Genomic DNA, 26077 nt, shown 5'->3' with positions numbered 1-26077 from the left:
ATTAAAATTGAATCGTTTTGGTCCGTGGACCAAACAAGGTCTGGATAAATCAAAAGATTTCAAAAATAATCAAAATATTTCTCTATTCTAAAACCATCCGAAGTTGAGGAGCTGCTGTTTCAGATTCAGTTCCAAAGAGAAAGCTTCGATGAAGCATCATTTTATTAATCTGATCCAGGACCAAAATCATGTTTCACATTCTGCACAGTCAGTGTTCAGTAAATGTCTAAACGCAGGCTCTAATTTCCTTTCTCATCATTCCTCAGAAATCAAGGAAAGTTGTTAGCGCTGTCGTAACGTGATCTCGTCCTGAAGTCTTGGCCGATCACCAACGACCGCAGAATCCGTGTGTAACCGGAGAACGGGAGAACAGGATTCTTTTTTTCTCTAATTGGCCATAATTCGTGACACATTGTGTCACGAACACACACAGATGTTACTCAGGAAGTCAGCTGGACTCATCTCTGCTCGTCTGAGACTTGGGAACAGGAGAGAGATCGTGATGTGGAAAAGAAAAAGAAAAAGAAAAGGAGAAGCCAGCGGTTACATAACACTGTCGGTGTATTTGTATTCAGCATACGTGAACTTATATCATCTCTGCAACGTGAGCTTCCAGCTCGGCTCGTCGTCGGCCACGTTGTGTGTCGCTCCTTCACTTTCCTCTCTGCAACAGGAAGTCGGGTTCATGCAGATTTATCAGGCAGCTGTCTTTTATATATACACGAGTACGAGTGTGTTTTCATTTAAACCGGTCTGTGTGAGGACATTTTGCAAGCTTTAAAGGGCTCGTCGAGGACTTCACCATTAAAAAAAAGAAGGGCTAACACGTACAACTCAATCCAATCCAAACACTTTCTTCTGAAGTCTAATATTATATATATGACAAAATCATAATAAATGGTCAAATGGTGGGAGATTCCAAACACCACGGTTACAAAAAACAGATTATTTTAGGGTTGTGACAAGCTTTTAGGGTTAGGGTAAGAACTGAGTTTAAGTTAGGGTTAGGTTAAGGTGTAGGGCAAAGTATTTGGTTGTGATTTTTAAGGGTAAGGCAAGGGTCTACGTTTTCATTCAGAGTATTTCTATAAAAGTGCACGTTTTACGATCCAAATTTAAACATTTTAGAAACAGGTATAATGACTGTTCATCAACAAAGATATTTGGTTTTCTGGTTTGAGTGTAGAACCAGAATTAGATTTAGAACAGGTTAAAAAAAGACCCTTTAACGTTGAACCTTACTGCAAAATACCGAACATGAAGAGTGCATTTTGATTAAAGACGTGGAGTTTAGTACAGCTGAAAACACCAAGGAATGCCCTTATCAACCACATCAAACATAATAAAAATGTAATAACTGTTATGCCGTTCCTTATTTTATCATCAGGAAATTCATTGTCAGCTGCTGCTGTTTCCTTCAATTTGCAGCTCCAATTAAGTCTCCTAGATGCAGTGTGGACGTTAAAATACAGATCTAAAGCTCATAACTAACCGAAGTATCGCAGAAACAACACGGGAAGACAGCATTGCTCTCTCACACACACACTATAGAGGGTAGAGAGACAACTAGGTCTGAACACAAATCGTACGGTTATAAGCTGGGTTTCCAAACAGTACAGTACTCGGCCCAAACTATTCCCTTCCCTTGGGGTGCCAAAGTAAAATGGTATGGTAGGATCAGGGTGGCGTCACCCACGACAGTCAGCTGATTGGGCGTAAATATCGCATAGACGTTAAGGCAAATCCCCACAGTCTGTTCTCAAACGTTTGACAGCCACAAACAGAGCTGCTGAGCATCCTCCTTTGTTGTCTGTTACGCTACACGGCCACAGATTTTGGTGAATACTCATGAATCCCTAAGGGGCGTTAGAGATTCCACACTGGAACAGAAATATTCGTTGGACATTTAAGTTTCTCGGTGGACTTCGGGATATGAATAACATTCAACGCCTCTTTAAGGTGTCTTGTATTTTCATTAATTTTCAATTTTTGTTCCTCTCTCTCGTCCACCTTTCGACTCCCTGTGCATGCATGCGTGAGCAGAGAGGATACGGTGAAGGTATTAAAACGTCTGCAGCTGGACATGTTTGGATGACACAGACTGCTTTGTTTATAGTGCACTAATGCATTGTGAAGCTTTAAGACTGCATGAGTAATAAAAGAGCGTTTTCTCTGCCTCCGCTGTGTGCTGTTTGTTAACGTTATAGCTCGCAGACGTCGCTCCTCGGGGAGATGTGTTGTGCATGTGCGGGGAGGAGTCACTGTTTGTGTGTGTGTGCGTGGATGTGGTGCAGGTGTTTTGACAATGACTGATCGACTCTATACGTGCTCTCATCCCGCCCTGCTATCAATTAGACCCTGTTTACTCTAGGGGGCGATCTGTCCACGGATGGGGGCCCGCGTGTTTGGATAATCTCTAATGGGGCTGAAGGCCGTCGTATAAACTCACTCGTAAAAAAAAGGATGGAACTTTGTCTCTTTTTGGCTCTTATGTGGCAGAAACAAGATTTTCCTTCAGTCATTCTTGATACAGCGCCACCTCAGGCGAGGAGGGGAACACGTTCAAAGATATAGTAATAAGTAGCTTTAAGAATGTATTCTTTTACGTAAGTAACTCATGGAGTATTTATATTATTGGACTTCATGAAGAACCTTATTCTTATCACGTTTCGCTCAATATCTTTACACTGAAAGATCTCAGAGAATTACAGGCAGAAATAATCTCATTTTAAAAGCTGAAAAGCAATCTACTACCAGGAAATATTCAAAATTGTTCACTGAAGGGGAAGGGGGTTATAATTTAAGGCAGGGGTCTCAAACTCAAATGACTTTGGGGGTCCACTGAGTTAAAGTGAGTCAAGTAAAAAATAGTCACATTTTTGGAGGGAAAAGACACTGAAATTATAATATTTATGATGCTATTTCACATAATTTCGAAATAAAAGTGTCATTCATGATGCAAAATTGATCTACTAATAATAAAACATACAGAAATAACTAATTATAACTTGATATTAAGTGGTGGATCACTACTACTTATTCTTCCATATTTGCATTGGAGTAACACGTCATTCATAACTAATCAAAATATGGGATTGATGCGAGTGACCAAACTCAAAAAAGTCAATTACTACACGACAACACGTGTTGTTTACCTGCAAAAACACTCAAAAACGGCAAATGGGGTGTCCGCTTTCTCTCGCCGTTTCCCTTCAGTTTCAACATTTACTGTGCTTGATGTTAGGTATCATTACACGTTATGTGTAATAAAGTTTTAGTTTTATTTGTCAGACCCCAGGGAGAAAAGCTACAGCAAGCCCCGCTGCTAATGGGGATCCGAGAAAACCGAGCTGCACACCAATAAAACGGCCTCCACTTAAACAAAAACATCCTCTTGTCAGCATGTGTGTGTGTGTGTGTGTGTGTAGCAGTGTACAGTGTGCTCACATTTGGTTTGTGTAGGTACAGGAATGAGGGAGTGTGTGTGTGTGTGTCTGCGTGTGAATAAGACATGAAAAGTCATTTGCACAGCTCCAGCTGTTGCACGCAGAGAGCCAGAGAACAGAACATGAGGCTCGGCTCCAGCCAGCTGATGGCCACGCACACACGCACACACACAGAGACACACACACCCATCTCTGCAGCCACTCAGCGCCAAGTGGGACGAGCTCAAAAAAACACCTAGGAATGTGCGTCAAACACCTCATTACGATTGCAAAGTGACGGCACTTCATCATATCCCGTGTGGTCAGGTGTGTGGTTAGCGACGCGGGCGGACCCGCCTCCTCCCCGGCGTTCGCGTGACGAAGGACCGACGGTGTGTTTTGCACATGATGACGGTTCAGTCGAGCCAAATATGCACATGAGGCAAATGTCAAGTCTGTGAAAGTGCAGGACAGCTGACAAGTCTGCACACATTTAGCACACTGGAGGAATAACAAAGGCGAAAGGCTCGGCACGTCTTCATGGTGTTTCTTGGAGTAATGACATTATGACACGTCAAAGCTGCCTGTGATAGCTTTATTTGCTACTTACGTTGATTTTCCCACCAGTTTGTGTCATTAAACCTGCTGTTTAGTTCAGTTAGCATCCTGTATAAAGGAACTAAAAGGGATACTTCTAAGTCTAAGTATATGATATTTACTGTACTTAAGTATCAAAAGAAATGATACGATACAATTCGATACTACTAATACAATACGAAGCGTTGCGATACAATACAAAGCGATGCGGTGTGATACGATGCGATACGAAGCGATACATCGATGCAATACAATACGAAGCTATGCAAATTATACGAAGCGATGCTATGCGAGGCGATTCAATACAATATGAAACAAAACGATACCAAGCGATGCGATACGAAGTGATACGATACAATACAATACAAAGTGTTGCGATGCGATACGAAGTGATATGAAGCGATGCGATTTGAAGCGATGCGTTACGAAGCGATGCAATACGAAGTGATGCGATGCGATACGAAGCGATGCGATACAATATGAAGTGTTGCGATGGAATACGAAGCGTTGCGATAGATACGAAGCGTTGCGATACGAAGCGTTGCGATACGAAGCGTTGCGATACGAAGCGTTGCGATACGAAGCGTTGCGATACGAAGCGTATCAAAAGAAATGATACGATACAATTCGATACTACTAATACAATACGAATCGTTGCGATACAATACAAAGCGATGCGATACGATAAGAAGCGATACAGCGATACAATACAATACGAAGCTATGCAAAGAATACGAAGCGATGCAATACAATATGAAACAAAACGATACGATTACAATACAATACAATACAAAGTGTTGTGATGCGATACGAAGCAAGGCGATACAAAGCGATGCGATACAAAGCGATGCGATACAATAAAATACGAAGCGTTGCCATACGAAGCGTTGCCATACGAAGCGTTGCGATACGAAGCGTTGCGATACGAAGCGTCGCGATACGAAGCATCACGATACGAAGCATCACGATACGAAGCGTTGCGATACGAAGCGTTGCGATACGAAGCGTCGCGATACGAAGCATCAAGATACGAAGCGTTGCGATACAAATCGAAGGGATGCAATAAAATACGAAGCTATGCGATGCAATACAACACAACACGATACAATACGAAGCGATGCTATGCGAAGCAAAACAATATGAAACGATTCGATAGGAAACGATATGATGATACTATACAATGAATGGGAAATTAGCTGATTGGACGACTGCAAAGTTGTAGTTGACATTATATTATGTATGATACATGATCACGGAGGTACAAAATAAATATGTTTTCCAAAGAAAAACAACATCACAGTGAATAATAACTACAAAAATTGTACTTCTTGTGGCTTTTTACCCCACATGTTCAACAAAATAGGAAGCAGGTCATACCAGGCAGGCAGGGTGGAGTCCAACTGGCTCATCGGGTTTGCTGAGTCAGTATTTCTTTGGTTTGCCTCCAGAACCCTTTATTGCTGCTGTGCAGTTGAATATTCAGATGTGTAAAATGGCGAATCATTTACATGCAGAGGATGTTTCGCGTTGGCGATGCCAGACGACGAAAGTGTGTGTGTGTGTGTGGGCCCGACACCATGGAACCACACAGTCTCTGTTATACGGAAACATGACTGCGGTGCCGAGGTCGTTCCATACACGACCGCAGAGCTGTGAGGCTCAAAAATCCAGCAGAGACTTGTTAACGTGACACCATTTGGACTCAAAAGTGAGCCGAGGTTCACAGTGACCACAAAACCAACCGGCGCTGTTGGAGGGATCTGGATCTGCGTGACTCCCTCAGAGTTTGTTTGATTAATGTTCATGCGTGTATGATTCACCGCGCGACAAATGAGAAAAACGTGAACTGTAAAATATTCCCACATTAATGACAAAGATTTAAAGATTAATTTACAAGCTGTAACTGTCAGCATACCCACCAGTAGAGAACACCATGAGCTGTTGAAATGGTATTTCACTCTTTTCCCAGCCCTAAAACGAGTGTTTTTTCCTAAAAGGAACCACATTTATGATCAGAAAATAGTCATCATCACCTTTGTTTGCTTAGTTTTGCCATGAAACGCAGCAAACAGTTCAAATTTCATATTTAAAAGGTGGTTTGTAGAGGTGTAAATACACTGAACTGATATATGAGTGAACGGGTTGTGATTCGGCTCACGATCTCAGGCTATTAGCAGCGCTGTCGCTAAATACACAAGATTCCTGTGTTAAATATTTAAATTTTAGACATTTCCTCGGAAAATGTTGAAGATTGACGCAGGTTATCAGGTATTTTAAGTCTTTTTTAACTGATCTACAGTTCGGCATTGTTCGGATTCATTCCTGTGTCGGACCTCGTGCTCATGACTCTTCCAGTTATGTCACTCTCTGACCAATCAATGGCCGGCAGTCTGTCAACGCCAAATTTTAGTATAGCAGAACCTCAGGTACCAAAAAAGTACAGGTATCAGATACTATCGCTAATGGGAACGCGAAAAGAACGAGTCCGGTAAAGGCGATCTGTGCTAGAATTGTATAATGTATGTATAATTGTGTGTTTTCAGTAACCTATTTGCAGTCGTCTCAATTTACTAGCGCAATGTTGCTGTTGCATCCATCTGTATTGTCAAAAAAATCACCACATCACTTCCTGTGTGTAGCATGATTCTAAACACTTCCAAACTGAGAGTTGACCGACTTAATCGCCACTGTATACTCTCATGTGACAATGGTTCGAATATAACAGACATTCGTTTATATTCAGAGGTTACGTACTACAGCTTTAAACCCGTTTTTCCCTGAATCAGCGCCTCACTACTAAGTTGTTTTAGTAGAAGGCAGTTGCTCAGCACCGCACCAGCCTGTTATGGAAGGGTTTCCTGTAACGAGGCCAGGTAAGCTCTGCTAATGCAACAGAGACACTGACGCTGTTTGATTGTGTTGGGCGGCGAATGCAGAAAATATCTCACCTCCCTGTGTTCTGATTCTCCCCCGGGGGGGCTTGGGCTTCAGAGTTTCCTTCTGGTCGGACGTGTGGAGAGGTGAGTGATACATGGCAGGAAGCCTGTGGTGGTGGTGGAAGGGAAAAAAGAGCTGTCAATGAGCAAGAATCAGGCTGTGAAATATGTCCAGGATGATGATGTCACTGCAGTGGGTTTTTATAGTCACCTCTTCCTTCAGCTGGCAGGGGAGCAGTGCGATATCCAGCTGTTACAACCCACAAGTTTGTGTTAAAATAGTCATTAAAATATGATTATTTGTTTGTTTGATTGTTAGAATGTATACATGTTCAGTGAAAATGACAACCATTATGAAACCACTCACATGTACTTTTTTTTATACCACTATGTTTATAAAAAATATTAATCAACCTATTTGTGTTGACAATTCATTCTTTTACAACAACATATATATATATATATTTTAGAAAATGAATCATTCATTTTCTAAAATATATATATATATGTTGTTGTATGTATGTTTTTGTAAAAACTGAGTAAAATTGCAAAATGTTTGCCTTCATTTTCCATCTTAGCAATCACATGAATGAAATAATAACATTATTAAACAAAAACAAAGAGTAATAGTTGTCATAAAACGTGTACGAATGAACTCTAGAGTGATAAAATGTAAGTGAAGCAATAAAATTAAAGGTTGCGGTTCAAAAACATAGACGTAACTGTGACTTTTTTTCTGGTATTAAACTGACCTCTAGTGGCCTGCAGGAAGAACTTCCACTCACCATGAGGAATACCTATTTCAATACTAAAATGTATCTTATCCATTTAAATATATTTTATTGTATTACAAGAGGGACTATGAGATAAAACTTTTTTAACTTATTGTCATGATATGTATAAATAATACATCCTGATATCTACATGTAATGTGGAAGCCACACTTGGCAAATAAACAAGTTATGGCTGAAACCTACAACAGGTCTGTCATCAAAACAAAACACTTGTTATCAAAACACTTATGACTCCTATTACAATACCAAGCTTTGAGTGTCATGGTCAAAATGATGTGTAAAGAATAACATGGTGTGTTGTGCCTTTTTTATTCAGTACCTGTAGATGAGAAGTTCTGGGAATGGCACAAATCATCATCCAGATCCATATGGGCAGGGAATAAAACTCTGCAGCTGCCGTCATGACCTCGCTCTTCGGCCATGACAAATGTGGGAGACACACCATGAACAGTTTAAGACCAGTAATTTATTTAACAAAAGGTAATCAATTTAACTAAACATTAACAAGATGTGGAGTGTGGATATCAGTGGAATCAGTAGTGCAATCCCAGAGGTTGGTGGTGATGTAAAATGCCACAAACACGATGATGGAATAGTGCTCGTTAGCCGCCATAATGAACAAAATCCCGAACAGGTTTAACACCCAGGTGATTGTGTGCATCAGATCCCAGAATAAGATGATTTCTCACATGTATTTAACATGGACAACATGCAGTTTATAACCAGCAACTGTATAGCTACAACCATTTTTGTCATAGGGACCACCTCAGCAAATATGATCTCCAACAGGCAAGATGGCAACTGAAACTGCACTGAATGTATTCAATAGATATTATATTACTATAAAAAATAGAAACACAGAAAACAAACAAAATTAAGGATTGATAAATAAAATACCTGCTCAATACATGTTGCCAACTCATGTGTCCGCTAAAGTAATATCTGGATCCTCTGTAGTGCTGTAGTGTAGTATCGGCAACATTTCTGTTTACTATAAAGTAAGGGGCTAGCATAACTAGCTAAGCTAATGTAGCAATTGTGCTAGTTAAGCTTAAAAAACTATCACATAGAATGGATAGGTATCCACGGCAGCCGATTCAGCTCAACACAACACAATTAGCGTTAATCCTTCCTTACAGAGTTTGCCGTTCAAGTCAACTTAACAAGGTAGTTTGTGGGGCAAGTTAGCTGTGATTGTGCTCCTCTGGTTCATAGTCAAGTACAAGAACAGACAGCTGTCATCAAGTAACAGACATATTTTAATTCACGTTTGGTGTGAACACAGCTTTTAACGTGAACAATAACGATAATTAACGATTACCCATCGTTTCGTGAAATTATGGCGCCATCATGTTAGTTTAGCATCTCGTTAGCAAAAATGTTGTGTAGGGTTAGGGTAACATAAACAGACACGCAGGTTAAATGCTTTAACCGCTAACGTTAACCTACAGGTTAGCTTCATAACAACAACAACAATTATCTGCAATAAAACGTATTTCACTCCTTATTACATATAAGTGAGGCTTTGACATTTTAACACTCACCGACATGATGAACTTTCGTCTTTCTTCTTCTCAACCAGAACCGGCACAGACGAGTGTTAGCCATGCTGCTAGCATCTAATTGTATTGTGGGCGGGGCTCGGCCTGCGTCCACGAACAGCAAAAGGGATGACGGGAGTACGCCACTGACGTGCGCTACAGGATTTCAAGAATTCCGATGTCACGTTTGCGTCGGGCATTAAACCATGGATTTGTAAATAAACGGCAAAACCAACGATAGTGAATACAGTAAGCTGAAAAGTATAATGACGTAATTAAAGGTTAAAAAGTTCAATTTAATGGTTTATTAAAATTGACCGTGGCTATTAGTTTATAGTGTGTGTTGTTCCAGGAATCGTGTTGTTTTTGCCTGATTTCCCTTATATTAGTCAAATAAAAATGTTCCATTCACTGATATACTGTATGCTAATAATGGAAAATGTTGTAAAATACAAAATTTTTATGGCCTTTTAGGAAGGTGTCTCTTTTACTATTGTGGTCAATGGGAGAATGGCTCTTTTGTGGAGGTAGATTTGTGTCTTTATTATTCAATCTAAAAAAAATTGTTTCAATCAAAATATATATTTTCAATAAAAAAAACATTTCAATCAAAGAAAAAAAGTGTTTGAATGCAAAAAAAATATCGGAGACTCAAAACATTGCATTTGAACACTGTTTTTCTTTTATTGAAAATGTTGAAAGAAAGTGTTTGAATGCAAAACAAATATCTGAGACTCAAAACATTGCATTTGAACACTGTTTTTCTTTTATTGAAAATGTGTTTTTTTTTATTGAAGTGAAGGATTTTTTTTAAATAGAAAATATATATTTTGATTGAATAATAAAGACACAAACCTACCTCCATACTCTTTGGGCCCAGTGAGTATGTTTTTGTTGCAGTACCCAGAGTGGCCACCATGACACAACTGTCTCCAAGGCAGAGGGGGCGGTGCTTGTTTTAATTACGTCATCACATTGCGCGCTGACGTGTCACGCAGGCGCGACAGCTAGCAAAATTCAAACTGGGCGGCGGGTAGTTGCAGCTAAAAAAAAAAACGAGGCTAAAAGAAAACACACAACAAAAGTTCCTAATTGTGAATTTAAAGCAAAGTGTCGCGAACATGACGAGCACACTGAAGGGCATCACTCTGAAGGGAAGCACGGAGCTTGTGGCGGAGTTTTTCTGTGAGTATTTTTTTTACAGGAATAGGTTGTTTTTAGTGGCCCGCTGTGAAAGACCGTGGACACGGAGTGCTAATGTCAGCTAATGCTAACGTGGTGGAGGACAGCACAGAGAGTAAAGTACCCGTCCTCACACCCGACCGCAAGCTAATTGTGTTCATTCAAACACACAGTGAACCAAAGTCAATGCGTTATTTTGTAAATTTTTTACTGTCGTGTGTTTTAATCGTGTTCACCGTGACGTGCAGCGGCCACCATGATGGGAATGTGGAGCTGAAAAAGCAAGAGGAAGTGTTCGGCTGACAGATTATTGTATTATATTTGATGAACTAACGAGATTATACGTGTTTTTATTAGCATACATGTAGGTCATAACACTACGAGGTACATCAGTTGTCACTCAAATCAGTGCAACACTTTTTTAAATGTACAAAGCTTTATTTATACAATGCAACGTGCAAACAGTATATGAAATACAGATTTGAGCACAGACGGTGCAACAGAAAAAGAGAGTTAGAGGAAGAATGTATCACAAAGTGCTAGTTTGTTCAAGTTTGTAGTAAAACCAGGAAATATTGTAAACTTTTGGATTGGCTTTCTGATTCTTATATTTGCAATATTGGACTTTATGCCAATATATTGACAGTGCGTGGGCCGATAACTGACACTGATACCAATAAGATATTATTTTAATCATCCCACATGGGGATATTAGCAGTGTTACAGCTGCATATATATACACACATTTCCCCTGCACTCAACTGCAGAGGTCATTTAGTCTCTTATGTCGTGAAATTAATGCATATGATGTGTTTTCAAAATGCTGAATTTATTGTTATTATTGTTTCCTTCTGTCCACATCGCAGCTTTCGGCATCAACAGCATCCTGTACCAGCGCGGCATTTATCCTCCAGAGATGTTCACCAGAGTCACCCACTACGACATGAGCCTGCTGCTCACCACAGACTCCAAACTGAAGAACTACCTCACCAATGTGGTGTCTCAGCTTAAAGGTAACAGCAATATACATGCATACATATATATCCCATCATTTGTAAAGTCAGACAGTTCAGCTCAGTGTTGTGTGTGTGTGTTACAGAGTGGCTGTATGACTGCACGGTGCAGAAGCTGGTGCTGGTGATCACGTGTCTGCAAACCAACGAGGTGCTGGAGAGGTGGCAGTTTGACATCGAGTGCGACAAGTCGGCCAAGGAGAGCAGGTCGGTTCACTGACCTCAACACTTGACGACCAACAGTGGTTTACTGCGCGTTTATGTGACTGAATTGATATAGATTTGTGACATTTAAAGGAAGATTTCTCATGTGTGTGTTTGAGTGGCAGTACACTCTGATACCAGCAGGTGGCAGCAATCAGTCGTTTCTTATTTCAACACTTTTCCTCATCAGTTATTAATATAAGTGTGGTCTTTACTACTAATCTTTAAGTTATAAATAACATTTCAGAATAACAACAATACACCAAAAGTTTGTGTTCAAGTCAATTGATACATTAGCTTTTCCTGGGAAGTGTTTCCAATTATAAATTAAAGCATAAGAGACTGAATTAATGTCATACATTTTATATGTCTCACGGCTTTAAAAATACTAACCTCAAACAAGTGGTTGTTACTCATAGAATTTGTTCTTTCAAACATTTGAGTACGCGTGTAGTTTGCACAGACTCCTGATTCTTATTTTGCACCACATCTGTTTTTAGTGTTTTTTAAATTAAATATAATGTTTTATTTACACTTTTTCTTTACTTAGTCTCATTCCCTGTGTGTCTAATCTTGATGTATTCTACTACTGTACATCTTGAGCTGCTGCTATTGATTAATACTATATATATATATAATATCTGGCTTATAGGTGAAATCTTTTATGCTGCTCTTCTTTAACGTGTACAGTTCTTCAGTTGAATGATGTTTTTGCCCCTCCGTGTCTCCCAGTGCTCCCAGAGAGAAGTCCATCAAGACCATTCAGGATGAGATCCGCTCCGTCATCAGACAGATCACAGCCACGGTGACGTTCTTGCCTCTGCTGGAGACGCCATGTGAGTCTCGACACACTCGTTCAGACATGGTAGTAACGTAATGATTGATTTAAAAAAAACATTAAAAAAAACATAGACGTGTCCAGTTGCTCTGAGACGACGATATTCATTAGTGCTGCAGTGATTAAATAATTAAGCTATTTATTATTATTTTCAAAAATAAATAATTGCTTGCGTACGACATCACTCGCAGGGTGCAGCATAGAATTAGACTGATTAGACTGATTAGACTGGATCGGCCCATTGTCACTAATCCCCTATCTAGAATTTTCTTCAATCCGATCTAAATATCGCCTCAACAACGAGAAACAAGAGTTTAACTCTTTTCCATTATCGTTTATTAAACAAAATGAAATGTGTGAGCTTGGAAGTTACAACTGCATGGTGAAGAAGTCACATCTTGAATCACAATTCACATTTTTCAGACAAAATGTCAACTGAATCATGCTTTTACGGAGCACGTGTGACATTAGCCTCCAGTCGTCGGTGGCAACAGATGTCCAAGCATCACATGTCATTTCTATCCTATGCTTTCTCTCGTGAGTGTCGCAATTACCGTGTCAGTGAAGTAACGCTGCTCTTTCTCGGCTCCATGCTTCTTTGTCACATGCTCCCCACATGCTGCACTACAGTGTTCGTACCATCTATTTTACGTTGTTCACCATTTTTAAGTAATCAGTATTTGGACATTTGTGAAGATTTAAGAATCGTCCGCATCTGAATTGCGATGCATCTAAGAATCGATATTTTATTAAATTGAGGCTGATTTCCTGGTGAGAAATCAGCGTGTGCGGAACACAAGACTTACAAGGAACAATACCAGAGGCGACAGTAAACCCATACAGAACCGCAAAATGGCTCTCCGTATGTGGAATGCATGGATATTATGGAGAATCTACTGGACGGAATCTAAACGTTTTTGTAAGTACTAAACACTTACACGCTAACATTTATAAACACAGAGTCCATAGAGATTTCCCTCTTTAATACCAGGTCTGAGCTTTTATTTTTTGTTTTGTGAGCGTGTCACTGTGACCGTCCGGTTTTGACCTGCTCCTCCTCCTCCTTCGTACCAGGTGCGTTTGACCTCCTTGTCTACACGGACAAAGACCAGGTTGTCCCAGAGAAGTGGGAGGAGTCAGGGCCTCAGATCATCAGCCAGTCGGAGGAAGTGCGCCTGCGCTCCTTCACCACCTCCATCCACAAGGTGAACAGCATGGTGGCGTACAAGAGGGCCGACTCCGTTTAAACATCCACCAGCTCTGCTCTGCCCGGCAACAACCAGCGGCCTTTACCCAAAACAGTAGATTTTACAGCGCTCTGTCCTACCTCACTGTCCCGTCTGTCCTGTCCTTCTCACCTCGTCTCATTTGTGTTTTTTTTGCGGACGTGTGGACAAACTTCTGCGTCCACACTGGTGTAAATATTTCTCATGAGCAGTGATTTGTATGTTTTTCTTTACTGTCGTTTCCCTCCTTTTCTCTGCCTGTCTCTCTAGTCGTCCAGCTCTGTTTTAGAAGCTAGTCTTTTATAAAATGTGAAAAAAAGTAATAAAATATAACGTTTTTGCTCCATCATTCATTTGGTGTTACTGCTTTTGACCAAGAGGTGGCAGCACAACACAGTTTTTATTTTGAGTTTCAACTGTGCTGAAAAATGAAATTATTGACATGATTATTTGAATGAGTAAAACCTAAATAGAATAAAAGTTTAAACTAACATCAGCCATTTCCATGCATTTCAAATATTAATGATTTATAAGAAAAGAAATTAACCCTTAAATTGCCAAATTTTTGTCATGGTGTACCTTTATTTTTATCTAAAATACACATTAATAGATTAATTATATTCAGTATACATCATGCAACCTGGATAATTTTTTTGGTTTGATGTATTATTGCAGCCTGGTATATGTGAAAGATTAGCAGAAACATTTGTTTATATGCATTTTTTTTTGCAATGTCATAATTTATGCAATACTTTACACCTAGAGCACCGAAATGTCCTTATAAAATCTTTATTTAAACTTTTTAACCCTTATATTGCCAGGTTTTTGTCAAAATACGTCAAAAATAGTGATTTGAATGGGCTTGTTGGGCACTTTTTAGTGCGTAGATATGTTCTAAACATCTTAGTTACTCACAGATCGGCACAAATATCGTTTAAAAATGTAATTCAAATGAAAATATGAGGAAAACTTATGTATAATATGACCCAAAATCAAAGAAAAACACACTAAACACATGGAAAATAAGCATTATTCTTTAATAGCACATACCATTACTTGGCTCACAGTGTTTTAGTGGTGTCAACAGTTGCAGATGTGGATCACCTCCCTTTAAAAACGTACCATATCATCTGTATATGAAATTATCTCGTCTGCAATAGACACTCACACAAATCTGGTCTTATAATAATAATAAAAAATGTTTTCTTTTAGTTAAAACAAATCCTTTTCTCTCTCTGGTGTAATGCCCTCTCTCTCTCATGAACATGTAAGAAAACAAAAAGAGCCAGAGACTAAAGCCGGGGAGGAAATGTCGTCGTCTGTTGTAAGACAGGCACGTGAAAGTGACGGCACACTGCTGAAAAAAATACAAAAACAGCTAAAAACAGGACAGGATGAACTTTGTGAGCACGAGCGTCTACAAAAGTGCTTTAGTTAAGACCAGGCTGTCTGTACTAGGTTGTTTCTGTTATAGTGCATATTCTACACTTCTACAAAGTCATCTGCTTGATTTAAGTGAGTAAGTTGAATTTGATCGGGCCTAATTTCATCACCTAACATCTGCTTAGACCATCGTCTTTGTATGAAATAGTGATTTAATTTGGTATCATACAGAAAATTGATGTTTTGTTGTGTTTTTATTATGGATGTTGATGTTTTTGTCATGTCTCGTTACAGAGAAGATTTTACGCTGAACTGTGAAGTTGTCTTTGTTTCGGAAAATCTGACCACCATTTTCTTTTTTAAAAATAGATTGATTAATTAATTTATTTATTTATTTATTTATTTATTTATTAAATAATGTATTTATTTATTAATTAATTAATTAATTAATTAATTAATTAAATAAATAATTAAAATAATTAATTAAATAAATAAATAATTTATTTATTTATTAAATAATGTATTCATTTATTTATTAAATAAACAATTTATTTATTTATTCAATAATTAATTAATTAATTTAATTATTAAATTATTTATTAATTAAATTATTTATTTATTTATTAAATTATTTATTTATTTATTAAATAAATAATTTTATAAATAATTTAATAATTCATAAAATAACTCTGGTTATTCAGTAACAAAAGCAAACCAACAGTTGAAGGCCCAGTTTTAACCATACAACAGGAGTTTCTGTTGATTTTTATTCGGTTTAATTCCATAAATGTGGCTTAAGAACCTCACTTGTGGATCTCTCATCCACCAGTTCAATCAAATAAGTTTGAAGACTAATTTAAAAATAATGATTTTTTTGTTTGTTTAAAAAAAAAAAAAAAAAAAGGTTGTGTTAATGTGACATTAAAGTAAGTAAACCACAGTTCTGCCCACAATGCATCATTCACTTATAAAAATAGGACGTACAAAAACCGCCTCTTATAGGAGAAAGGCATTCACAGGCTCGGAGACATGTGGACGAAATAAAATATACGTATTTTTATTTTATTTTTTATTTTTTTTTAAATGGTGAGTTGGTCCTACTTTATCACAACAAGGCAGTGGAAGAATCTAGACCCGTTCTCCGTTTTAGAAATCGCAGGCCTAGTCTTTGGCTATTTTCTTTCTTTTTTACATAAAAACAAAACTCGATAGAATACAGTACATGTCCAAACGTCATCTGAAAGAGTTGCTCCTATAAGAAAGATCGCTCAAAAACAAAGCACAGATGGGATATTTTTTTCTTCTTCCTGTTTTTTTAAGTATGAAAACGACTTCTCCTACGTAAAGAATCGTGTGCTCTTGACAAAAAGGACGACCCCCGACTCCCCCCACAATATAGAAACTCTAATAAATATATAAAACAAACAAAAAATAAATATGCAATAGTTAAGACAATGAGTGAAAACATGTTACAAAAGACTCAAACCCCTTGTAGTGCGTCTGCCGTGATTCAAAAACATATTTAACAAAGCATATGGGATTAGTGCGACACTATGTAAAGTGTATATAGTACGTATACAATAATCTGTAGCCCACTGGAAATGGTGCGGTGTCACCATTTTAGTGATTCCCCCTAGAAACCTGTGTGCATGTGTGTGTGTGGGTGAGACTTCAAAATGAAAGCCACTCTGTGCAAAAATAAAAACGGCTATTTGTAATAAATATAGCTTAGTGCTGACTGTTATTGTCTCTGGTGAGTGACGGTTATTATATAAATGAATACGTTTGTCTCACAAAGTTTCACCAATTTAGCACAAAAGTGTGATTTACACGAGAGGAAATGAAAGGAAAATGTCACCAGTTTGCTGACTCATGCTAGTTAGCTCATTTTTAAGCTAGCACAAGTCTGTGTTTAAGGGATTAAAGTGTATTTACACACACTTTAAGGGGTATTATAACTTTTTTTTTAATTTCATAGGTGTGAGACTTGTTTTTGCTTAAGTCAGTTAGAGATAGAAAAACACATAAAATATAAAATGGTACAACACTTGTCCATTGTGAAATAGTTCAAATAAAGGGACTGACATTAGCTAACATTAAGCTAGCACAAGTCTGTGTTTAAGGGATTAAAGTGTATTTACACACACTTTAAGGGGTATTATAACTTTTTTTTAATTTCATAGGTGTGACGCTTGTTTTTGCCAAAGTTAGTTAGAGATAGAAATAACGCAATCTGGCTTTAATAACAGTAATATTGTCCAAAAAATGGTCCATAACTTGTCCATCGTGAAATAGTTCAAATAAAGGGACTGACGTTTAATTTGGAAAGTACATTTATGGGTTACTGTGAATGAGTTGTAATAGTTTTAAGCTCCATTTTCATTTCATTTGTTTACTTTGGAGCCTATATGGACTATTTCATACATAAATTATAATTTTTTTAAACTTTAAAATGTCTGTGTTTAACTAGGTATTTCATGTGTTAAAACATGAAAAATAAACCTAAGAAAATAAGTTCTTATTTTTTAAGTGTAAAGATTTGATCATACGTTAACATTAGGAATTTAAACGACAGGTTTATCGCGACATAATACAATCTTCTCCTTTTACGTTTATACTAAATTTATGAAACTTTGTGAGACCTTTGTGCCGAACACGTTAAAAACCCTGGAAAATCTGTCTCGGTTTAAAAAGCTGAGCTGTGGAATCACACCAAGCCGTTGACCAGTTCCTTCTCGCACTCCTCGGCCAAACGCTTCCAATTCTGCCGGTTTTTCTGACATCCCTCCAACAACGGAGAACAGTGCTCCGACATCCCGGCCAAAGTCTGCGACGGAAAGAAAAGTAGAACGTTTGTCATCACATTTTCTAAACGATATCCTGCATTTCACGAGGTACGGTAGATTGTGTGAATTACCTCATATAACTGAATGCAAATGGCGTCGATGAAGGACACCTGCATGCTGGGAATCTTGTCTCTCTTCTCACGATTCATCAGGTCCTAAAGTAAACGGATGTAGAAAAAAACAACAACAAACACATAAGCGATATATAAAGACTAAAGGGCCCAGCACAGATCCCTGTGGTGCACCACAAGTAAAGGACACACAGTACTTACAATGGGTTCAATGTTGAGCTCTTGTCTCTCCTTATCCCCCTGCTCGAAAAACTCAGTGGCCACAAGCTCTGCGATCTACAGAGGGGTAAAAAGAAAAAAGGCAAACATTTAAAAATACTCACACTTACTTTAGCTTCTAGTGTAAATGAGTGAATTTCATTTTACACTGATGCTCAAATTCCAAGTTTAATTTTGGATGCAAATCCACCTCTGCTGTGAATAGATCTTGGGGAATATATATATATATATATATGTATATATATACATATATATACATGAGATGAAATACAAAATGATGTAAATATTATACATATACATAAAATACTTTATTTAGAGGATATATACAAAAATGTTAAACTTTAGTACATTTAGTAAGTCAGCCATTTTGTGTCTTACTAGGGCTTTTTTTTTAGTTTTAATACATATATATATATACATATATATATACATGTTAGTCAGCCACAAACTGGCTATATATATGTATATATATATATGTATGTATGTATATATACATGTGTGCATATATATATTAACATATATTAAAACTAAAAAAAAGCCTTAGTAAGACACAACATGGCTGACTAACTAAAGTTTGGATATTTCATATTTTTGTATATATCCTGTAAATAAAGTATTTAATGTATATGTATAATACTTACATCATTTTTTACTTCATCTCAAGTCATGTGGATGTAAACTAATGTGTATAATACCATGTATCTATGTTTGCATATAAAAAAAGAAGAAATAAAAAGGATAAATCACACAAGTACTCTATTAATCAAGCAAAATAATAGACAAGATTAATCGATTATGAAAATAACCGTTAGTTGCAGCCCTAGTTGTGGCCACAATTCATGGATTTAGTTGTTCACGTTCACAAAAAATGACAAATATATTTCTTACTTTATTTTAAAGGAAAGTTGGAATTGCAGCAGATTGAAGGCATGACCGAGAACTGAAGGATGTGAGGCAGGTAAACGGTGAAATGGCGGAATGACAGTGAAATAAGTGAAGTTGCACGAAGTTACATGGAGCCAAAAAACAATTAAGTGAGTGAGACTGAGAGTAAATGGCCTGGCAGCGAGTGAGTGGTACCCACGCTAAGGTAATCGACTCAGTGTGTATGCAGAAAGGTAAATGAGCTCTGACTGCAGCCTCAGGCTCTAATCAGAATCACTCACTGTGTGTGTGTGTGTGTGTGTGTGTGTGTGTGTGTGTGTGTGTGTGTGTGTGTGTGTGTGTCTGACTGGGTTTGTAATCAGGGCTCAGCAGAGTGTGTGGAGTTGCAGGAAACTCAGACTTATTACAGCTGACTGAACCGACACCAGGCATGAGGTAAACGACTCTAAGTAACTCTGTCTTTATTTACTTGCCCTCACGTCAGTCAAAACATGAAAAAAAAGTCTCTCATGTCCGCCGAGCAGAGCGAGTTAGTCTCATGTCAAAATAAAAGTCCGGTGGCAGCTTAGTTGTTTTTTTTATTCTTAAAAAGACTTCCAACAACAGCGAAACACACAGACGGGATTCATGAAATAGTTTCTGTTGAATTTGGAGGCGGTTGAAGATTGACTAATTATGTTCTTAAAGGGCCAGTGTGTAAAATGTAGGCATATATATATATATATATATATATATATATATATATATATATATATATATATATATACATATATATATATATGTATATATATATATATACTTATTTTTTTAAAGGAGCACAATCACATTATTAAATGAAATGTTGTTTTTATTATTCTGGAATGAGCCTTTTATATTTTGCACCATCATCAGCTTAATTTGTACTGTCCCTTTAAGATGATGACTACTTTAGTGTGGTGTAATAAGTTATTGTTAAATTAATTTAAAGGTGCCATATGTAAGAATGTGGCCAAAAACGGTTACTACATTCAAATTCAAAATACCGAGGTCTTTAAGGTTTCGTTTTCTGACGTAACTGGCAACCCGTGGTTGCTCGGCAGCTGAGACTCCACCGACTGCAGTGATTGGTAGACGGCGGAAGGTGGCGCCACATGCCAAAAAAACATGATTTCAAAACATAAACATGATTTGCAGTCTGCAAAATATATTTTTTAATGCAAATATTTTGTCTGTACTGTTGTTGTTGGTGAGTTCAGTTTGTTATATGAACATTATTCCTGAGTCTCTGTGACATATTAGGAGGATTTTATGGCCAGTTGCTTTAGATTTATTACATAATGCACCTTTAACTATTATTTTGTTGAGAGAAAAGGCAGAAGTGCAAATATACACAAATAAGTAAATTGTAAAACATGTAAAGCCAATAGTAACAGTAGAAATCCAGTAAAAAGGGGATTGTTAGCGCCCTAGCACAAATGCTAGGGGCCGAAACGGCATAAATTTATCTGAAAACAGTCTACTTCCTGTCATTTTTGCACTCCCACCAGCTTGATTACATGCCCCGCCTTAATTTGTTTCACCTGTGCTCTTTTAGCCACGCCCACATTATTCCGTCCATTACCAGTTTGTGTTTTTGCACAGCAGCCATTTTTGACTTAAGGTAAGGAAATTTTGGGTGTACATAATCGACTGAATAATGGGCTGCGTTCCATTTCGCCGGAGGGTGAAAGCACCTTGTTGTGATCTTCCTCTCTCGGCCAGATGAGATGCACAGTTTGTTAATGAGAGCCGGATGAGACGCTCGCGTGAGTGTGTTTAAGTGAGGACGCATTAGCGTGTGTGTGTGTGTGTGTGTGTGTGTGTGTGTGTGTGTGTGTGTGTGTGTGTGTGTGTGTGTTGGCCTGAGTTTGAAAAGGTGTCGTCTGAGGACACAGCTGCTTTTATTAATGAGTGCACACTCATGAAAACACACACACTTCACCACAGTGTGTGTGGCTCATAACGAGGTGCGGACTAACCGAGGTCACCAAGGAGAAGGATGAAACCATTATGTGTGTGTGTGTGAGTTCTTGTATTTGCAGCCTCTTTAGGACCTTTTCTGGCATAAACACTGACCTTGTCAGGACCGGTAGTCTTCACGGAGACCAAAATTATGAGTCCTAATTAGGCAGAACCTCGTTTCTGAGGAAGTAATTAAGTTCAGGGCCAAGATTTTGAATTAGGGTTCAGTTAGGGTTTGGATTTTAATGGTTACAGTTAAGATTAGGGTTGACAAATTGTTTAGGCTGAGAGGAACAGCTACACAAACCTGTGTGTGTGTGAGAAAGAAGACGGTAAACAGAAGTGACGACAGAGGTATAGGACTTTCAAATCTGACTTGTGGGAGACCGGACGAATTTTCGACGTTTTAATCCCGAGAAAGCGCGATTTTGGGATTTGGGATGTCACAGAAACTCCAGTGATTTAACGTGACTTCAGAATGTAAACGGACATGGGGGAGGTGGACTGTCCGCGTCGCTGATAGCGGCTAAAGCTAAAAAAAATAGCTGCTAAAAAACTGTGGATGAAGTTACGGCTGAGGAGACGGAATCAACTTGGCTTGTACGTAAATCACGCTTCTGAACAAAAGTACTAAAACTCGCTCTCATTGGTTACTGCGGGGTTCTGCTCACGCCCCCCAATCGTTGTTAAAGTCGTAAATGTCAAAATCGTGAAGAAGATGATGCTTCCAATGACGTTAAAGTTGTGTCCGTTAAATGTAACCAAATATAACGTAAAATAAAGATAACTGCTCCGTAACATATTAGCTAAATAACTTCCTGTATTTTTTGCTTATTCAATTTCACTCGCCGCATGACGCATATACAACGATACACTGCGATCTAGTGGCAGTGCCGTCACTTTGCGGGTAACGCGATCGCCATGCATTGTGGGAAATGTAGTTTATGATCAACGCACGCCTTAAAGCAGCATAGACCTATTTTAACACAGATTTTTAAGACCAACTATCACTCCCGGGCCACATAAAATGACATGGCGGGCCACATCCGTTTGATACGTGTGCCCTACAGGATAATTTGACCAGATAATCTGTTCAAAATCCGATACCCGCGATTGTCGTAAAAGGCCAGATCGGAAACCAAAATGTGACCTCTAGTGTGGGGGAAGTTTTTAGATGTAAACAAATGAGATCATAGCATGAAGCGATGCAGGTAGAAGCCTTCAAACGTAGCTTGTGCAGCTTATTAACCGAAAACTGAGGACATGATTTTCTCATAATCAAGTGGTGAAGATAGAGGGTAAATCTTCACCAGAAAGACTGAAGGACAGACACAAATATACACAAATATACAATACTGTGGATGTGAGTGGATCGACGAGTCTTTTACCCTCTTTTGCACCGGCCAGGGCTTGGTGATGGCTGAGATGTCACATGCAGTCATCAGCATTGACCTGTAGGGGGAGACACATTGATACAGATTGACCCTGGTCACCAGCAGGATACTTTGCACTCTGCATTTGTGACTGACGTTTAAAAGCCCCCCTTTTTTTTATTGGTGGATAAAAGTGTGTAAAATGAACCTATGTGGCCTTCATTTAGTATCAATACTTTTTTTTTTGTTTAGTTTGGATCCAATGGACGAAAGCGTCAGAAACGAGGACCGCTCGCTCCAAAGTCCTTACGACGCACTTTATGTTTATGTTTTATGAATCTGTGCAAATTGATGATTGACTGGTTTCTCAGACAGTTTCAGGAAAAGGCCTCTGTGACCGAGTTTTGAAGGCTTCACACTCACCTCAGTAAATCTCTGTGATACTCGTCCTCCCAGACAAACTGGCTGTTTTTAGTGAGCTCAAAGAACTCCCCTCGCCTCCTGATAACACACACACACACACACACACAGACATTATATTACACATACTGCCCTGCGTTGTGAGACAGACACTCTAATTATCATATACTGTACTTTATATCCCAAGACGGCAATGAAATTCAACATCCCAACATGATATGACGGCTCTCGTTCGGCTCATTCCAGTGAAAACACTCCAACGTAACCCCCCCCCCCCCCAATCGTCCTCCGCTCGGCCTATAATGACTTTCCTTCCTCCAACCCTTCCTCCCTCTCTCGCTCCCCTCTCCACGCAGGTTTCCATCTGGCCTTGACGTTTGGTACCTACTTCATGTACAGGGCCAAGTCTGTGGCCAGAATAGCCCTCTCGATCATCTTCAGAGTGGCTTTGTACTCGTCCAGGGAGAGGCCGCTCAGGATCTGGTTTCCCTGGAGAGAAAGAGCGAGGGATTGTGTCGTGTTATTTAATGATTTTACGCTCAGAACAAAGTGTGTCCGCAATCTGCAGTGTGCCCACGTTGAGCTTGAGGGGTAGATATTAGCGCGTCGAGCACCGTTCTTGACATGCGTGAACTTATAATATCTGTTCCTTTGAGCCATAAAATCAGTCTATTAGTCCACAAAATATGAACATGGATTGACCTGGATTGCGCACAGTTGCTTTTGTCTTCTATTGTTTACGGAGGATTAGCCGGCGGGACGGACTCTGGAACACGAGGAGAGCGTCAAGATCAACTCCCAGTCAAATTCAGGAGTCGGTTGACATCAGAATCAAGGACTTTTCGAGGACCTGGTCGCTCAAATTCAGAGACAGAATGTGCTGACACGGCTTAAGACGGGACACCGGCGTCCGATTTTATCGATTCGCAAGCACACGCTCTGCGTCCGGACAAGTGATTGTCCATGAGATCTTGGTTCAAAGTCAGTCTTAGGGTGAATTCCCAATTCCTTGCTTAACCCTCAATCTCAAAAATGCGCGCTCAGGCTAGTGCTCAGAAAAATAAAGTTGAGGGGCAAGTTTAAGGGCTGTATCGCCCTCAATATTGAGATTTTCCGAGACCACCACTTGGGAGCAAGGGCTACCTAGAATGCATTGCGTGTTTTGCCATAACAAAGATGGCGCCGAAAGCAGCGAAACAAGTATGCTACAAATTAAGTATTTTACTTGTTAATAGAGATATAAAAATGTATGAAAACCATTGTATTATCTTAGTCTAGGCCCATATTATGGATTACTGACGTCATTGTTGCTTAACATTTATTTTACGCAACTTATTTTGTCAATCGCGATCGTTTGCTATGGTTTACTTTTCAATAAGTCGTGGTGTGTGGTAACTGTCAGCTGAATATGTCCGTGGTTGTGGTATTTGTATGAGTATCATCTTATAACTAACTGACAACCTAATAACTTGACTGACAAACGGATCATAATAAATAATCGTGACGTAAATGTGTTCTTCTTCTTCTTTTTTGGAGTTGACAGACTGGACGCTGCAGCTTTCGCGTTATTCTGCCCCCTACAGTCTGAAGACATATCTGCATTTAAGGGGTGTCCCATTTCTAAATGACAAAATAACCCTCAACACTTGGTTTTGAGGGCCAGTTAAGATTAAAGGATTGAGCTTGAGGGTTAAGATAGGAATTGGAATTGGCCCTTTGTGAGCCAGAGATCTTCTGAATTAGCTTAGCTTTACTCGCTCATTGTTCTGCGCGGAATCTCACATCAACGGGTGGACATAACACCGCTAGTGATTATGACTCCACATTTCTTCCGCGTAGGCGTAGGCCTACATCAAGCAATGCAGGGGAGCACAAAACAGTAGGTGGCGTCGTCAACAAACAAGGGAGACCTTTACTTAACCTATCAACTTGAATTCAAACACTTTCAATTACCTTTTAAGGGCCTTGAAAGTTCACAACCTTTAAAGGATTTCACGAAACCACGAACGTATGTCGACGGTTGCCATGACGACGACAGACGGGAAAACCAATGAATTAAACACATGAATCCAGTCCACATGTCTCTAGCGAGTGGATGTATGCATGCGTGAGTGTGTGTGTGTGTGTGTTGACACATTATTCCATGTCTCTTCCACTTCAAGTGCTTGTGTGATGACACGAATGCTGCATGTGTGTGTGTGTGTGTGTGTGTAAATGTGTCCAGCAGCAGTGGGGTTAAGTGGTGAGCTGTGTGAGTGTATATTAGAGTTTGTTTTGAGGCCATAAAGATCAGAGCAGGGCTGTAAGTAACCATATTTTATTGGGCTATCATCGCAGCGCTTCGTGTTCGGGGCTCAGGCGAGCAGCTGGAAAATAAGCAGAATGGCTGCAATAAATAAGACACACACACACACACACACACACACACACAGAGAGTATGGGGAGAAGAAAGGGAGGGCCAGGACTCTGCAGCGGCGTTAAAAAATGTCGTCAACGCCGCGTACGTAGGCTGAACTGATTTGAACTGTGACCCAGTTCGAAGATGTTCTTTTTCCTGAGCGATTACAGCTTTATATGACACACACACACACACACACACATCGCTGATAACGTTGTTTATGTAACCGCCTCCGTCGTTTAGAAAAAAAAAAAAAAAAAAGCTCTTGGGAAGCACGAAAGGTTCAGTTCCCGCTATTTGGGTTTAATTCGTGCACTCAGATTTAGGATTTCATCTAGTGCTCAAGGATTGGGGTAAATTTGATAAACTGCGTCACACTTAAGACATAGGTTGTCCACCTGGGGGCAGTAAAGAGCCGATGTTTTTTTTTCTCACAAACTTAAATTTTCCTTTTGGTTTTTGCTCCGTTCGATTCTTGACATCTATTTATATGTCGTAAAATTAAGTTTTATTCCAATAGAAACCACATAATTACCGTCGTAAATTCTCTAAAAATAGCTATCTGCGTTACGATTTCAACATCTATTTGTTGGAATTCGCCCATACGTCCATAATGCTCAGCAAAATCTGGCAAAAATAAGTTCTACAAGTTCAATGCGTCCAAAATATCTTGGATTTGTGACGTCGTGGAGGTTTATCGCACCACCAGGGGGCGATAAGCATGTTTTGTCGTGTCGTCTGACTCT

The 26077-nt window shown here is 39.0% G+C and overlaps 2 protein-coding genes across 2 annotated transcripts in view; one reads left to right on the top strand and one right to left on the bottom strand.

Annotated features, from left to right (window-relative positions):
- Positions 1–10414: 10414 nt before the first annotated feature.
- On the top strand, positions 10415–13777 carry mad2l1 (MAD2 mitotic arrest deficient-like 1 (yeast); the record flags this gene model as incomplete). Its single annotated transcript, XM_083910321.1, has 5 exons — positions 10415–10478; positions 11342–11488; positions 11575–11695; positions 12425–12528; positions 13605–13777. The coding sequence occupies 5 exons, from the start codon at positions 10415–10417 to the stop codon at positions 13775–13777; spliced, it is 609 nt and encodes a 202-aa protein (XP_083766447.1).
- A 4069-nt stretch (positions 13778–17846) lies between these two features.
- Positions 17847–26077, bottom strand: part of pde5ab (phosphodiesterase 5A, cGMP-specific, b) — a gene marked incomplete at both ends in the record, with an annotated part of 49541 nt that continues 41310 nt past the window's right edge. The window contains 6 exons of the mRNA XM_083910411.1: positions 17847–17966; positions 18057–18140; positions 18258–18332; positions 22529–22592; positions 22937–23014; positions 23322–23422. Coding sequence (XP_083766537.1) covers positions 17847–17966; positions 18057–18140; positions 18258–18332; positions 22529–22592; positions 22937–23014; positions 23322–23422 — 522 coding nt within the window. The remainder of the gene's footprint in view (positions 17967–18056; positions 18141–18257; positions 18333–22528; positions 22593–22936; positions 23015–23321; positions 23423–26077) is intronic.

Source organism: Microchirus variegatus (genome assembly GCF_963457635.1).
Source record: "Microchirus variegatus genome assembly, chromosome: 2".
Classification (NCBI taxonomy): Eukaryota; Metazoa; Chordata; class Actinopteri; order Pleuronectiformes; family Soleidae; genus Microchirus; species Microchirus variegatus.
Note: the sequence above shows the minus strand (reverse complement) of the source record. Positions and strands in the feature narration are given on the sequence as shown.